General features: G+C 45.7%; 1 protein-coding gene across 1 annotated transcript; it reads left to right on the plus strand.

Annotated features, from left to right (window-relative positions):
* The first annotated feature begins 4276 nt into the window (after positions 1-4276).
* MAPK1IP1L (mitogen-activated protein kinase 1 interacting protein 1 like) lies at positions 4277-16296 on the plus strand. Its single transcript, XM_057385252.1, has 4 exons — positions 4277-4336; positions 12102-12129; positions 12664-13377; positions 13730-16296. The coding sequence occupies exons 2-4, from the start codon at positions 12106-12108 to the stop codon at positions 13739-13741; spliced, it is 750 nt and encodes a 249-aa protein (XP_057241235.1). The 5' UTR covers positions 4277-4336; positions 12102-12105; the 3' UTR covers positions 13742-16296.
* Positions 16297-17666: the final 1370 nt, after the last annotated feature.

Consider the following 17666-nt stretch of genomic DNA (forward strand, 5'->3'; position numbering starts at 1 on the left):
AGTTCAATCCAGTTTATCTCCTCTCCTCAATAGGGTGAATTTGCCATCCTGATGCACTTTGAACTAGTTTTACGATTTTATCTTCATGGCAACAAGCCTCTGCTTTGAGGAAGAGCMCTTATTAACTAGAGACAGCGTCGTTTTCAAAGTGATTTATTTTATGAGAGTTTTGAAATAAATGATCAGTCAGTGATTGGCCATAGGGGAAAAGCATATAAAAGCTTACCACATGCATTGAACATACCATCTGGTATCCTTTAAAATCTAGCTTCAGGGTGGCTCAGCTAATTCTTCAGAGTGCTTGATGTTCACAGAGCACACTGAGGCATGAATAGAAAAGCGAGTGACATCGCCCTGTAAGAATCAACACTGGAACTGAAGATTAATATCTTATATCTCACTGTTCCGGCCCATCAGAAAGAGACTGGCATTTTCTTAATGAAAGCTGACGTTACAKTCCAGAATTTTAAACTTGTTTAAAAAGAAACAAACAAACAAAAAAAAAAAAACCCTAATCCTTTCATTTTCGGGTTGGACAGCAAAGTGATGCCTCCACTGTGTGCTGTTCCTCCTGACTGCCTGATGTAAAAGGGAGGTACAACAAAGATATTGTTATTGTTTCTTTGAATTTACTGTTCACGGCATGAACAGCCCTCCGGGTGCGATAAAGTTCCCTGCCTCTGATGCCTGTCACAGCTCGAGATCTGTGTTATTGTCCCTGAAAAGTACTGAATCGGACAATTTAAGTATTGTCTGTTGGTCTTTTACCCCAAAACAAAGGCTGAGGCGGGCAATTATGCCCAATTTTGTCACTGAAAGACAAGAGAGATGCTGAAACCGGAGGGAGTTTCAGCAGGGGCCACCGGCACAGTCGGGGGCCAGAGAATGAAGAAAGGCTGTGGAAATTGTATTTTTCAGCTGGGAGAGAGGGTAGGAAGGAGCTCAAGGCAGCCTCCAGCCATCCAGGCAGGTGGTACTGAGTGGGCAGAGGTACATGGCAGGAGGACAAACCACAAGAGCAGCAAGGGAAACTCTGACGGGATGCAGGGAATAAGGGCAGCACTCACAGGGGCTGTATTTAGGGACAGAACATCCCGATGGTTGTGCAATCTTCCACTTTGGAGACACTCAGAACTCTGAGCAGACAGAGCTCACAGCTCCCTGTTTTGAGACAGAGGTTAGACCAGAGCTTCCTTCCAACCCAAATATTTACATGAAGCTGAGCTAAAAACAGACTGGCCAGTACTTGTAGCACACAGGCAGCATCGCAGGCTCTGCAGTGCAGGGCTGTAACAAAGAACTGCCCTCACATTATTACACCAAACAGCCTTTCTGAGTAATTTAAATTTACAATTTCATCCCAACGTTTCTTTCATTACATAATTGAGCATGCAAAGTAACGTGTTCCAATAGGATGTGGTCAGGGCTCGGTGTTAGCCCCTCCCAAGTCCTATTCCTGGCACTAAGATGAATCAATTGAATGTAAATTCCACAGTGGCACAGGCTGCCCAAAGAAGTTGTGGCTGCCTCATTCCTGGAAGTGTTCCAGGCCAGGTTGGACAAGGCTTGGAGCAACCTGGGATAGTGGAAGGTGTCCCTACCCACGACAGGGGGTTGGAATGAGTTGATTTTTAAGGTCCCTTCCAATTCAAACCATTCTGGGATTCCTTTTACAGTCTTCATCATACACATACAYGCAGCTGAAGAGCTGCATTTGCCCAAAGGAGGGGCAAAAATTCAAATATTCATTATCCTTTCTTCTTCTGCATATTGTGTGATCCTAGTGTGGTGCCAGCGAGGTTGGCTGGTATGATTATTGATCAAAAGTGCTATTGCAGTCCCAGTCTGATATTTAAAGTGAGACATCACCACCATTTGTCGGCTGCATGTTTGCTCATTAATTAAGSTTTCTAACTACCAGATTGCTCAGGAAGAAAAGTCAAGCTCTGGGGACTCCTGCTGTCACCRCTGGCAGCCCAGGACACAGCAGCAGCCGCCCACAGCACTGCCCTATCAAGCGTGGAAAAGCAGAGATGCCCGGAACACAGCTGGGAGGAGGATTGATTTCATYCTTATTTGCTCATTTCTCCCAAGGAGGCCAGGCCACAAGGGCTGTTTCTACAGGAACTCCCAGTGTTCGCTGCAATCGGAAAGGCAATTGCTAAAGAGCTGTGAAGTCAGCCTAMATTTTCCATGGCTTTTATTTAAATTCAGAGAGCAGGTTGTCATGTCCTTATAGGGTGGGGTCAATAGCAAATGCCCATTTAGTCTCGGTAGCAAATATTTACGAATATTAATCAGTAAAAATATTGCAGTTTCATGCCTGTTAGGGCTATCATAAAATTCCAGACTGGTTTGGGCTGAAACAGACCTTAAACACCATTGTATTCCTACCCCCGGCCATGGGGAGGGACACCTTCCACTGGATGAAGGTGCTCMAAGTCCCATYTAACCCAGCCTGGAACACTCAGGGATGGGGCAGACGCAGCTTCTTTGGGAAACCTGTGCCAGGGCCTCACCACCTTCAAAATCACTCTGGCAGTGCGAAGCCATTCTACCTTGTCCTGTCCCTCCATCCCTTGTCCCCAGTCCCTCTCCAGCTCTCCTGGAGCCCCTTTAGGCCCTGGAAGGGGCTCTGAGCTCTCCCTGGATCCTTCTCTGCTCCAGGTGAGCACCCCCAGCTCTCCCAGCCTGGYTCCAGCCCTTGGAACACCTCCATGATTTCCTCTGGACTTGCTCCAGCAGCTCCACATCCTTCTGATTTTGGGGACCCCAGGGCTGGAGACAACAYTTCAGTGGGGTCTCAGGAATGGAGCAGAGGGGCAGATTCCCCCCCTCTCCCTGCTGTCCACACTCCTGACTATGCTGCACAAGACACGGGCGGTTTGCTGCTGATTTTTCCCTGTTTTACTTCAGACTCAGCGGAATAATGACCTTGAAAAGCACAAATAGATGCTCACTGCCGAGGGAAGGGCGCCAGCGGCCGGGTCGGCATGTGCTGGGCATCACCCGTGCCCGCGTTTCTGCTGAGTTTAACGGAATTATCCGGGCATGGAAAGGCTCGGGATTAGTGCCATAGCTGGGAAGGGCAGGGCAGGGAACCACACCGAGTGTTTTGGGCCCTGCCATGGGGGCTGGGGACTTGGAGGCACACAGGGAAGGGGCAAAGGGAAAACACAGATTTCACACGTGACTTTAGGTTTGAAATGTGATAACTGGGCGATTTGGGATAACTTAAAATGAAAATTTGRTGCAATTTTGTGCAAGCTGAGARGRAATCCAGGTCAGTGGTCATGGCCYCAAGGCTGACAAAACTCAAGGAGAGTCTKGACAAGGCTSTCAGGAATGTGATGGGATTATTGGGGCTGTAGGGCTGCCTTCAGACATTCCTACTGGGCGAGAAGAAAATCAGAATTGGATTTTCAGCAAYAATATCCATGAGAAATAGCTGTTTATATGACTTTTAATTACACTGTTTATATGATTATTAATTACACTRYAAAACACGACAGGAAYTGTGMAGCTTCTGAAGTGTTTGTACTGGCRGCTGTTGGCTGYAGGTCYGAACAAATSAATGWTCTTGGAGCTTTTACTGGAACCATCTATGGCAATTCGGCTCGTATATAGGAATATTTTAATTTCTTAGCAGTTTAATTGATTTCTTTTTTTACACTAAGAATATTTTGACTTGTGTGAATGGACCCAAACCTAAGCGCTTTGCTGTATCAGTTTCTGCTGCCGGTGTTGAACTGCACAGTGCAGTTTTTTTTAATTCACGGACGAGGGGGGGCGACAAATCAAGCTACTACATTATATTTTTTTACGAAAGCGGTGGAAAATGGTGGTGAAACGCTTTTTAACAGCAGCTCTCGGAGCGCCGAGGAGACCCCGGSCCGGGTCCCCTCAGGGGCCGCGCCCTCCCCTCAGGGGGCGTCACGTGACGGGGAGGGGGGGCGCGCGCCGGGCGGGGGCGGGGCCAGCGCTGGCTGTCACGTGACTCCGCTAGCACCGTGCTGCGTTTATGGGCGGGAGGGGCGTGGTCTGATGGGGGCGTGGCCTATAAAACTGTGGGCGGGGAAAGAAGGGGGCGTGGCTAAGTTGGGGTGGGTGTGGCCTGTGACGCAATGCAGGCCGGCAGGGGGCGTGGCCAAACCGGCGGTGGGCGGTGCCAATARCACGGCGGCCGTGCAGGGGCGTGGCCAAGCGCGCGCCCCTCCGGCGTGCCGGGGGTGGGCGTGGCCGCCGTGACGCAGTTCCGGTTCCGGTGCCCGTCGCGGTGGCGGTGGAGCTGCGGCCGCCGCGTCGCTCCGGGCCTGCGCCGGCTCTCCCCGCACAGGTACCGCCACCCGGCCCCGCCGCCAGCACGGGCCCTGCGCCGCCGCGGGGAGCGCGGGAGGGCGGGGGGATTGCGGCCGGGGAGCCGCCGGGCCGCGCCTCAGACAGCCCGGAGGTGCCGCCCCTCCTGCGGGGGGCGGGCGGTGCTGGTCCCTGCAGAGCACCGGGGCTCGCTTGTGGCGGGGCCTGGTGGCTCTGTAGCGGTGGTGGCGGCGCTGTCTTGGCTGGGTTAATTATTTGTTCGGCTATTTTTTGTGCTGTGTGGTCTTAATCTATTAATGAGCGAATCAATGAGCGTGGATTGTATATAAGTGACTTTAACTTAAAGCTTTCTCTCTAAAGAAAGGCTCAGGAAAGTCAGTTTTTCAGAGTTGATGAGAAGTTGGTTTATCAAATTTTAACGTGTTTAATGCAGTTTACAGGGAAGGCCAGCACTGTGTGGTATCAGTGCCCCCGAGGGCTGCCCGCCTAAAAGGGATTATTTCTGACGGAAAACTTGTTCTCAGGTGAATTCTGTAGAAAACGGTGCTGATCTGATGGTACTCAGCCTTATTGCCAGTGGTGTAAGAACAAAAGTAGYTGCTTTGTCTTTTTGAAACCAAACTGACACGCCCTGAAACTGCCCTTCCCGGGACCTGTAGAGATCAGTGGCTGAAGGAAAAATTTGTGGTGGATATCAGGCCAGTCCTGGAAGGCATTTTGGGTATTCTTGAAGCTTGAGTTCATTCAAGTGCATTTTAACAGTGCCAGATGAAGATGTGAAARGTGCCAGGTGTATCCAGCTGGTGAGATTGAATACTAAAGAGCAGTTTTACTCACATAAAGGTGTGCGGGTTTGTGTGTCAGAGGTGAGGTTACAGCTGGTATGTGACACATGGGTTTGATGTTTTTATTAGGGGGTGACACACYAAAACTCTGTAGTGAAGCTGTTTGATAGCCACCCCTCAGAGTCTGTGTGCTTAGTTCATTTAAACAATTAAAATAATTAAGCTGATAATGCTTGAGAGGAGAAAAGAGGCTGCCCAGAGAAGCTGTGGCTGCCCTATCCCTGGAAGTGCTCCAGGCCGGGTTGGACAGGGCTTGGAGCACCTTGGGATAGTGGAAGGTGTCCCTGCCATGGCAGGGGKTGGAATGGGATGGGCTTTAAGGTCCCTTCCATCCCAAACCATTCTGGGATTCTGTGTTGTGAGGCTCTGTAGCTCTCAAGGTAATTTAGAGGCAACTTTGAAAGATCAGTTTTAATTATTCTGAGCTGCTGGACCAATAAATATTTTCAGGATTCCCAGGGCTGGGTGGTGTGGAAAGGAGGATTCATTGGCAGGAGAGGTTCTCTGTTGTGCCCTGACTTTGTGTCACAGCTGGCACACAAACAAGGCACCTCCTTGTGATCCGTGTCTGCCGGGTGTGGGACCATCTGGCCATGGTGTGGGGACCAGATGAAGGGATCAGCTCTGGGCTTGGTGGGGAGGCAGCTGTGAAACTGAATGGCCTGACAAGGGTGAAGAGCTGGCACAGATCGCAGATCCTTATGGCTTTGTGTTTTASAGGTCTCGGAAACTGCCAGGATCTCGGTTTTGAAGAACTGTTTTTTTCTGGTAGTTGATCATTTATAGCAATTACCACAATTTGGTTGCAGGTCTTAATGAAATCTGGCCTGGAAACYTGAAAACTAAAGGTCTGACTTTAGTCCTTTTTGTCAGTCATAAAAAATAGGGAAAGTGGCAGAGACATTCCCAAACCTCACATAGCCACTCGTGAAGTAACTATAGGTTTAGTTTATCAATTGACTTTATTCTGCCAATGAAGAAACACCCAAGGCATAGCAAATTATTTTGTCGTGTGTGAACACTGGGGAGGCTTTAAAGAAGGGGAAATGGCCAGGGGAGGCCACCAAGATGATCAGAGGGCTGGAGCAGCTCTCCTGTGAGGAAAGGCTGAGAGGTTGGGATGGTTCAGCTTGGAAGAGAGAAGGCTTTGGGGTGGGCTAATTGTAATCTTCCAGTACCTGAAGGGAGTCTGCAAGAAAGATGTAGAGAGACTGTTCAAAAGAGCATGGAGTGACAGAACAAGGGGGAATGGTTTCACACTGACTTCCCAGCATTAGGTGGGATATTAGGAAGAAATTCTTGGYTGTGAGAGTGGTGAGGCCCTGGCACAGGTTTCCCAGAGAAGCTGTGGCTCCCCCRTCCCTGGAAATGGATGGGCCTTGGAGCAACCTGGTCTATTGGAGGAAAGTGGCAGGGAGTGGAGTGAGATGAGCTTTGARGTGCCTTCCAATCCAAACCATTCTGGGATTCTATAAAGGCCAGCTCTGAAGTGTTGATATTTWATGCCTGAAGCTGCAGAAATTTGCATATTTTAGAAAACATTTAGAAGCTGTCAAAGATTTGGTGTCTCTTCCATTTTCTCCGTGTGCTATGTTGGGTAGTTACACTTATGTGGGCAGAAWTCCTGTTGTAGATGAGGTTATGCTGGTAGGAATTAGTCATGTTAGAGTGACAAAGGAACCTCTCTGCCGAGGCAGCCGTGCCACCCAGTGGAAATGCAGCACAGCCTGTTGCATCCAGAAAAACCTTTTTCTGTGTTTGAAAGATGATCTTGGAGACAGGAACTAAATCTGGCGCATCAAGTGTTGGAAAAATGTCATACAACTCAAAAAAATAGGAATGCAGTAGATGCTTAGTTTTGGGTAGGGAAGAAAAAGTGAGTTGGGCAGCTCTTCCTGATGAGCACCCGTAAGGACTGATGGTGGATAAAAGCCAGGAAAGGCAGAAGCATGGGAAAAATTGCTACTACATCCATAGTTTCAGCGGGATGGATGYGATCCAAGAGGGTTTAGAGCTCAAAAAACTACCGTGGAGCTGGTTTGTTGTGGAAGCTGTTTAGTAGGAYGGATTTAGCACGGCACACGTAGCGCCACGCTTCCAGAAACAGGCGTTTCACAGACCTCTCTGAAAGTCACCAGTTGGTTGTGAGCGCTGTTGGAAGAGCTCTCTTATCAGAGCTGAGTTGGAATTGTGCTTCCCAGCCTTTCTCTCTTCTTAGCTGCAGCATGAGCCCGGCAGCCTCGCTCATCTCACCTACCTGCTGCTAATTTTWGGGAGCAGCTTTTGGGAGCAGCTCGTGGGGATCCAGGAGGCTTTGGTCTGTGGACTGAAGGTTTTGCAGGGTGTGATTTCTGGGCAAGATGCTGTGAACCCGTTCATCCCTCTCATGGGTCTTCAGGATAAAAGATGAGAGGAATTCAGCTCCTGGCAGCCTTATTTTGCAGACATTGRTCATCTCTTTCCATCCCTCACTTCAGTTTTGTGCTTCTGGTCATTTGTGTCCTCGGAGGTGGCTGAGAGGTGGTGCCCTGACCAGCAGAGCTGGAGCTGGCAGGCTCTGGGCTTCTGGAAAGCCAGGGATGTTTCCAGGGGCGTTGGCCTTTGGAAGACAAAGGAAATCTTATCTTACAGCACAGTGGATGCAGCAGGACTTCACTTTGAATGCTGCCATCTCTGTTGTCTTTTTCTGCTCCCTGCCAAATGACTTTAACTCCTGAACCCTCCTTCCATTCATTCACTCTTTCTTCATCCCAACTCCAGGAAAGGAGAAATTGGARTAGAGTTTAAATGGGGCAAAACAAATGTCTGTTACATGAATGATTTCTTTTTCCTGCTCATATCAATGCTTGTGCACTAGAAAAGCTTCAAGAGATAATTGGTTAATTCAGAAGTCCACTTTTAATTCTGATGACTCTAAAAATCCCATCAAGCCACCATTCAGTGTGGGATTTTTTTCTAAAATCTTGATCCTGTGTGAGACCATGGGGTACTTTAAAATTTAGTTACTTGGAGGTCTTCTGTCTGACACTGTCTCCAAGTCTGATTTGTGAGCATGTGGATGCCTTGGGCAATAATTGTATTAATATAATTGATATTCCTGTAAGGCTTTGACTGAAATTCTTTAACATGAATTCCTTATTGTTGAACAACCTGAATGGAATATAGATTCCAGATTTAAATACAGATGAGTTCATATGTTGTCTGAATGTTAAGGGTAATTTCAGTTTCTTTTTTATGAAATGAAGGTGGCAGTACCCAGATTAAATGTCTGTTTAAAAAACATCCCTGAAATAGGCCATCCTGTCTGCAAGAGGATCCTTGACATGCTTGGCATGGGCTCAGTTATCCCAAATGTTGCCAACAAATGTTCCTCTTGTCTGCTTGCCAAAGTARAAAAGCCACTAAATCTCATTATAAGCTATGCTTAACTACTTTTCTTTTTTCATAAATCATGCAGCAGAATTGTTCCCTTCGTTTTCATGGCACAGAAGTATTTGGGAATGATCTGCTAACAAATATTGGGGATATTAGTTGGTATTTGGGAAGCAGGCCTGTTTCAACTGCATTCACCCACTGCTTGCMTTGAATTTACTCCTCTCTGACACTTTTGTGACAGATCACAGGATTTTCTTCCGAGTTCTCTTTTAGTTTTATTTCTTCTCTTCCTTCTCTCCCTCGCAGCAAATGTTCCAACTTCTACTGTGGACTTTTTTCAATCTGTTACAGATMTGTTTTTCAGTTGGTCTTACCCCATCTCTCCATCTGCCTAAAGAAATGARGATTCTCTTGACCTGTTTTGGTGCTGTTTTTTGATAACGTGGTGATGATAATTATTACCTGTGCACTTATGTAAAATGTTTTTGCACTTGTCACTACATTAATGATTGAGTTCCTTAATTTTGGGGGTTACATTTAAATAGTGTCTCTGTTCATGAAGATAATTTGAATTACAGTAGCACCAAAAAGCACCTATCAACTCATTATTATTGTGGTTAATTGCAAAAATTAGTGAATTCTTAACATAAGAGGTATTTATCAAAGAGAAGTTGAGTTTCTGGTAGATATATCTCAAACAGCTGAACTGTTAATAATGGGAGCAGAAACCACTTCCCTGATATAGTTCAGTTGGTTTCTCAATTTTAAACAAATAGTCCTTGATCTGAACGTGTTCCTCACCTGAGGCAGAGAGTCCTTACTTGAAAGAACTACTGCTGTTAATTTAATACTGGAGCTTAACAAACCTTTGTATTCATGCAATTAGGCACTGAATTCCTATTTCTTAAAAGGTTTATTTCAATTACCAGRTGTTTCTTGAAAGGTTTATTTAAATTACAAGGTGTTTCTTTAAAGGGTTATTTAAATTATGAGGTGTAACTTAAAAGTTCACTGTATTTCCACAGAGGTCTGGGTTGTTCCATGTGATCATAAATAACTTGGGAAATGAGATTGAGCAGTGTCTTGTTGATACRAAGCCATTCAGGAAAGTAAGAATTAAGTAATAAATTGGTGGAAATAATTCAATGGCAATAAATCTGCTGTAATTCAGAGTAGATAAATGTAGAGTGGTGCATATAATTTCATATATAAAATGCTGGGCTGACCCTTGACGTTGAGRAATGAAATATTGCCACAGAAGTGTCAGTTCCATAGAGATCAAAAAGCAGCTGAAACATTAAGAARTATTAGGAAGGAAATAGAAGACAAACCAGAGCACGATTATGATACTCTATAAATCAATGGTTATCTGACATCTTCAGTTCTCTGTGGTTCTTTCTTGTCATTCATCCCAAATGATACAAAAGACTTGGAAAAGCCTCAAATTGGGGCAGGGAGAATAATCAAAGGTATGGAATAGCTGCTGCACAAGGGTCAAGGGAATAAGCTGGAGCTCAACCTGGAGAAGGGACAGCTGAAAGAAAACAGTAAAAATCTGTAGGACAAKGATCAGCATGGGTATGGTGGATAAGAATAGGTTTGCTGATTTCCTCAGCTGCAAGAATGGAGGAGCAGTGAGTGAAACTAGTAAAATCCAGGTTTAGAACAAAAAAGGAGGTGGCTTTTGTGCAACAAATAGCAGCCTGTGGAGTTCCTTGCCAGTGGGTGTTGCAGGAACAACACTGAAGTGGGCAAATGAGACATCCCTTCATCTRAGTGAGGAAATTGGATGTGTTTGCGTAAAAGGAATTATTTGAGAGTTATTACTCCATAGAAATAGTCTACAGCTTAGGAAGTGTCTGAGTTTGGAATCATTGAAGTGTTGGGGTGAGTGTCATTTCTGTTCTTGTTTTTCTCTACTGGTCATTGTTAAGATAAAATGGGATACTGAGCTAAATGGCCCTTGTCTTATCCAGAACTGTCCTAAGATTATGAAATTGTGTAGATAGTAATAAATTTACAATGCAGTTTCAGAGAAGACTGTATAAATAATATAGTGTAGACAATATTAATATATATTAATCTAAAGGAGCTTATAAACCTATTTGGTCTGGGCTGTCTGTACAAATCTCTGTCCCTGAGACCATTCTCTGTCTTAAAGTCAGTTCTTCACCATCAACAAGGGAATACACACAAAATTATGTTTTGTGAGGGTCAGCTTTGCAGTAGTATCTGTACTCTTGACTTCTGTTTTGCATTTTTCCTCCTCTTACATTCCTTTCTGTCTCGTACACTCTCCCCTAAAAAGTCTGGCTGCTCTTGGTCATYTTTTTAACAGTTCCTCACCTCTGATCAGTATTTGTTAATAGGGTTCATTGGTCCCTATTTTCAGTGCACGTTGGAAGTGTGGAGAGGTTGGAAGTTGGATATGTAGTAGTGACACGTCGGTAGTCAGTGTGGAGTTGGTGAATGTAAATAAGAGCATCCTTTGCCCTTGGTATGTTCTGAAATAATTGGAGGATAAACCACCTAGTTTAAATAGTTTTAATAGATAAACTAGTTCTTTTATTTTTGGCAATAAGATTTGTGCGGTCCCCAGCATCAGAAGGACATGGACCTTTTGGAGCAAGTCCAGAGGAGGCTGTGAAGGTGCTCCAAGGGCTGGAGCTCTGCTCTGGAGCCAGGCTGGGAGAGCTGGGRGTGCTCACCTGGACAAGAGAAGGCTCATAGCCCCTTCCAGGGCCTAAAGGGGCTCCAGGAGAGCTGGAGAGGGACTGGGGACAAGGGATGGAGGGACAGGACACAGGGAATGGCTTCCCACTGCRAGAGAGCAGGGCTAGATGGGAYATTGGGAAAAAATTCCTGATTTTTAGGGTATTGAGGGCCTGGCACAGGGTGCCCACAGAAGCTGTGRCTGCCCCRTCCCTGTGWGTGTTCAAACCCAGGTTGGATGGGGTTGGAAGCTGTCCCTGCCCATAGCAGGAGGCTGGGACTAGATGATCTTTAAGGTCTCTTTTAACCCAAACCATTTTGATTCTCTGATTTAATTGTTTTGGTTTAGATGCATTGATTTCACCTACAAGATTGCTGCTATACCTTTTCCAAATCCCAGTTTAGAAAACACCTGGAATCCTTCCCAGGCATCCCTGTCTGGGCAGGCTCCATATGCTCYATACGAATGCTTAAAATATTTTTTCCTGTTGCAATGTGGCCCAATTACATCCTGTGTCACACCTCTCTGAGAGGAGGCAGGTGGAGGCTGAGGATTTTCCTTTTCATGGGAACTTTATCRAGAGTAAATTTAYTCCCATTACCTCAGTWATTGGGATCCCCAAAGCAACACCTGGGCACAGGTGTCCCAACAGACATGGGCACTGTCACCCTGATCYGTGCTCCAGGACCTGGATTGGGCCAGAGCCACTAAAACCAAGGCACCAAGAGGTGCTGCCAGTTCAGCACTTGCTGTGCTTCGAATGAGACAAATGTAGAYGTCTCATGAAGTCTTGCTTAAAGATACATTTATTATTTTCAACAAATTTCACTTTATCTTACCTTACTTTTCAGCACAATGTCTGGAACTGATGATTTTTCGGTAAGTAACAGTTTTTCTTTCCTGAAGATCAGCCAATTGTGTTGATTATTCCAAAAGCTGACAGTTTTTTGAAGGAAAAGGGGAGCTGACAGCTGAGAGATTTCCTCCGTATCGCAGTCGTGGTGTTTTCCTTTTGGGTAGATGTAGCAATCCCTGGACTAAACATCGGAAGCTGCTGGGTGCCTCGTGGGTTCTCTCCTGTGACATGAACAAAGGAACTGTGCTTTAATGGCATCAGGATAGTTGTAATAGAAATCTAGGAAAATGTTTTCAGGTTTGTGCCGCRGTTGCCTGCTGTTCCGTGTGGTAGGTCGCCTTTTATCTTTGGGTTTTTAACTGCGGCCTGTCAGAATGCCTCCGCTGCCTTAGCRATAGGAGCTGCACAAAAATGAATGTAATCATCTCTGTGCAGCCGCCSAGAGCTTCTCCTCCTCTCTGCTCTGGCAGCTGCGCTGTAGACACGTGGTGGGGGGATGTCTGCGGCTGGCCAGGCCGGCGGGCACGTTCCCTTCTCACCGGCGCTTTGTGTTTCAGTTGGCAGATGCTTTACCAGACCAGTCGCCTGCTAAAACCTCCAAAGTGAGCAGCACCAAGCCTGGCCAGCAGCCCGGGCAGCCACCGCAGGGCTGGCCGGCTTCCAACCCTTGGAATAACCCCAGCGCCCCCCCTATGACTCCAACGGGACTGCCACCAAACACATCGGCTTCCAGCGTGCCCTTCGGACCTCCTCCAACGGGAATGTATCCTTCAATGCCCCCGGGACCGCCTGCTCCATTTCCTCCTCCTCCTACTGGACCCTCCTGCCCTCCTCCTGGTGGTCCATATCCACCCCCAACTGTGCCAGGTCCTGTCCCGCCAGGGCAGTATCCTCCACCAAATATGCCCTTTCCAGAGCTTCCAAGACCTTACGGAGGTCCGACAGAGCCAGCTGCACCTCCTGCTCCTGTTGGGCCGTGGGGATCCATGCCCTCCGGGGCATGGGGACCAACAATGGGAGGGCAGTATCCTGCTCCCAGCATGCCATATCCACCCCCAGGGCCATATTCCGCTCCTACCCAGACTCCAGGGGCTGCGCCRACAGTACCATGGGGTACGGTCCCGCCTGGAACGTGGGGACCKTCACCGCCCGGGCCATTCCCTCCACCCACAGGATCATATCCAGCTCCAGGACTATATCCTACGCCCCCTAATCCTTTTCAAGTGCCATCTGGCCCTGCTGGTGCTCCATCAATGCCTGGTGGTCCCCATGTGAGTATTTCATTTTGGTCTCRAATTACTCTAAATTATTTCACATTTAAGTGGGGAAATTCAGTAGTGTAAGAACTGTTAGTGCAGGTAAGGACTTTGAGCACACTTATTATAGTGGTCTTCCACTGCTTGGAAAGACTCTAAAAGCCAAAAAAGGGGGRAAAGCATTGTAATAATTTCTGAAAAAGAATGTGTTTTGATCCCTTTAATCTAGAGAGATTGCTGCTAGAGCAATAGGGAGGGAATAACAAATTACAAGGATGAATTTGTGATTAATTAAGAATATATGTAACTGTGAATGAACTGCTGTGTGAAAAGCCTGTATTGACCATGACTTTATTGTCTCTTGCAGCCTTACCGCTGAATACATTCTGGGCAACAAAATACTGTAGTTTTCCACCTTCATCCACTACTTACAGAGATTCTTACAGTTTTTGTTTCAGTAATGTATGAGGCTATGAAGAATATTGCCTCTTGTGTGTGCATTTGAGATATGAAGGAGCAGTTTACATCAATTTACCTTGCTCATATGCTGGCATAATTATTTGGTTTAATCAAGTGAAATACAAAGAGAAGAAATCAACTAACACATCTGTGGTTCTTATGTTGGCAAGAATTCCTTGGAAAAACGGGAGTTGCCATGTAAGGATTATAAAGAATCAGGCCCGTGGAGTTAAAAAAAAATAATTTTTAAATTTCCATTAATGCTTTAAGTCTTGTTGCCAGACTCGTGCTGGTCATTGAACGGATGGATAGTCATATTTTGTCTATTTTCGGGTTATTCTAAAAAGTCAATAGAGAAAGTGTTTCAACATTTTAGTCAAGAAACCTAATTTTTGAACGTGCTACAGTAATTCGAACTAACAAGACAGAGCATGTGAACTCGAAGGTTTTCTCAGCATTTTGTACATACTCAAACCAATTGCTCAGTCTGGGACTACGGAGGAGAAGAGCCACGTTTGGAAGCCTTGGTGTGACTTGTCTCAGCACACTGTTGGTGTTCACAAACAGGCATTCCTGTGCAAGTGAAATAACCTGGATGTGCAGTTAACTTTGAATCAGCAAATGTGAGTTTTGTGCATGCAAATGAGGACATCCTGTTGCCAGTTCTCATTCTGTGGTGGTTGGAAGTTTGGCTTGGTCTGTGTAAAGAGAAAYTGATCCCCACATAGGTACTTTCCTATTTCTGGCCTGGGTTCTAGTCATTTCAAATTTGACTTGGCTGCTGGGTTGTGTAAACCTGGCAGACTTTTTCARAGTCCCTGGAAACTGAACTTGAGCTTAAAGCCCAACCTGAGCATTCCCTTCCCAGCAGTTTTTGGCACAGCTGTGTCGTGACAGAGATCCTTGTTGTCACAGTTGGGCACGAGGGGGTCTCGTTGTCTGTCCCTGGGAACAGCCCCCTGTTTGTTCCCAGCTGGGTGTCTGCATACCTCAYGGAGTAGGTGGAATTTGGGAGAAATTGAATGTCAGGAAGCCTGTGCACTGCTGTGCAGCTGCCTCTCCCAAGGGGCACTGCCCTWAGATTTCATGTTCTTGCCATATCTGTGCCAAGCACATCTGAGGGGTTTGCCAAGACTCAGCCACGTCTCTTGGTGGTACTTCATGGCCTACACTTGGACCACGGACAGTTTGTTTCCTCCCCAGCTGGGGATCTCCTAACTTAGCCTCTGTGGGTAGAATTAGGAACAGATTTTGCTTCACATGGTAGCTCATTAGGGAGTCTTTGTATCATGGAACTGTGAACACAAGTTAATTCTCTTCCAGTACCTTCGTGGCTTCCTGCATGCAWGTGATGGACACTCTAAAAGCACATGGGGTGACCTGGTGGTGATGCTCCTTGGTAGTGATAGCCTTTATGGCAAAGTCCTACAGTATTTTTGCAGGAGAAAGCAGCCAACTGAGYTGTGGCTGCATTAATCCAATGTCACGAAAGCTGATAGCAAAGGAATGTCTGTTTTTTGTTTTAGGAAGACAATACTGGAGCTGAACAAAAATACTTAACATTTCAACTTAAACCCCAGCAACTTAACCCTTGGAATAAGAACCAAAAGTGCAAGTCTTCACTAACCTTAAAAAAACCCCGGTTACCCCCCAAGCAGACTTGGCAAGACTAATTAAAAATTAACACAAGCAACGTTGACTGCATTTGCTCAAGTGCTTTTTTGATACCTGCAGCCTTAGACTGTAAATCATTGTATTGARAAAACATTTATTCCAAATGAATGGATCATGCAGTAGCAGCACTCCAGTTGGAATTGCACTGGCCGTATGTCTCTGCAGGGAATGGGAAGAGGTAGGAAAGGATAAAGCAAAAGTAGCAAGTAACGATTTTTGGAAAGGGGTTTTGTAAAAGTAACTAGACTTCTAGGTTCTTCCTGAAATAGGCAGGATTTATTACTGGAACATTTAGGCTAAAATTCAATATATATGGGATGTTTTTCAATGTATATTCGTATTTCTTGAGGTCATGAAAACTGTTTCATAACCCCTTTGTTTTTGTGAGCAGAGTTCTTTGCATAGCAGTGAAAAGGGTATTCCTGTTAATCTATTGTGTAAAAACTCAAGGTGTCACTATATACCGTGTAGTAACTTTATCACATGTTATGTCAAGTGTGAGCAACTTCTGGCCTGAAGCTTTTGCAATGGAATTTGTACATTTCTATGCATCATTTTGAGTTCAATTGCTGAGGAGTTCGTTTTGACTTGTGCTTTGAGGTTGACATACTGCATTTGTTTACAATACGAAATATAAGCAATCACATCTTTAAAGTATAGATTATCACCTGCTGCTGTATTTTCTTTAGATGAAACAAATATTGCTGTATGATAGTGAGAAGCTATAAATACAGGATTTGATATTTTTTTGAAAATGCTGTCACTTTTGTATAAGATTAGACATTAAACGTATTTTCAAGACTGTTGTGTTCACTGTTTTTCAATTCCTGCTTTTGACATGCCTGTGTAGACTTTTGCCTTGAATGAATAGTAAAAATAGGACATCCTTGATTTGCAAAGCCTGAATATAAAATCAGAATTACTTGACTTCTGTGAGTGTTTTTCCTCTTCCTTTTGTGATATTTGCAGCCTGTACATAAGGGATATTAAATGTGGATGCGACCATGGCTCTGGTGTAGCATGTCAGCCCCAGGTACTGCCTGTTCACAAATTTCTGGGTAATTAAGAGAGAAAGGATGTGGTCTTGCTTGTTTCAGAGGAGGAATGGGACTGTTTTTCACCTGTGAAGAGTTGTGTGTGCATTTTCCCTGCCTCTGAACAATTCCTGTGCTAGATTGACACAAGTGGATGTGGTAAGTGATCCCCAAGCCAATGTTTTTACACACATCACTAATTTGATGGGATAAAGTGGATGACAGAAGCTCCAGGGCTCAGTGTGAACTAAGTGAGCATCACTTATGGATACAATTCCATGTAGTGTCTTGCAGAGCAGTTCACACTGAGCTGGCCARTGCTGCTGCCTTGGTTCACACCTTCACTCTTCAGGAAGGCAGCAGTGAGCAGGAAAGATTAGAAACAACATTATTTATCCACTTTGAGGCTTGAGAAAAGCTCTTTTTAGTCCATGGTCCAAAAATAATCCTTACATGTGTTAATAGAACAGTGCAATGTGTGGGCAGTGCTTTATCCTGACTGTTCAGCTGTGGGATTGTCCCTTCCTCTGGATTTCTCAAGTTAATTGTGTCTGCAACGCTTGTGCATCAGTAAAGACGTGGGCAGCARAGCCAGTTATGTGAATTGCTGCCCTGCAGACCCAGAAAACTTTAGATGAATATTTTTGAGGAATCAGGTCCTGGGAGGAACAGCTGAGGGAGTTGGGGGGCTCAWCCTGGAGAAAAGGAGGCTGAGGGGAACCTTGTGGCTCTGCACAACTCCCTGACAGGAGRGGGCAGCYGGRGGGGATTGGGCTCTGTTCCCAGGGAACAGGGACAGGATGAGAAGAAATTACTAAACTGCACCAGGGGACGTTTATTTTGGATATTAGGGAAAAWTTCTTCATTGAGAAGTTGGTCAGGCACAGGCTGCCCAGGACACTGGGGGAGTCACCATCCCTGGAGGGAATTAAAAGCTGTGGATGTGGCACTTGGGGACATGGGTTAGTGGTGACCTTGCCAGTGCTGGCAGAATGGTTGGACTTGATCTTAGAGGACTTTTCCAACCTAAAGGATTCAATGATTCTAAGTGATACTGGTCCATATAATTCTTAGGAGAGGAGTAAAAGCTGTTGCAGGTGTCTTGCAGAGTGGTCAGTGCAGGGTTAGATCTTCACC

Source organism: Malurus melanocephalus, unplaced genomic scaffold (assembly GCF_030028575.1).
Source record: "Malurus melanocephalus ecotype Western Australia unplaced genomic scaffold, MMel_1.1 scaffold_802, whole genome shotgun sequence".
NCBI classification, from domain to species: Eukaryota; Metazoa; Chordata; class Aves; order Passeriformes; family Maluridae; genus Malurus; species Malurus melanocephalus.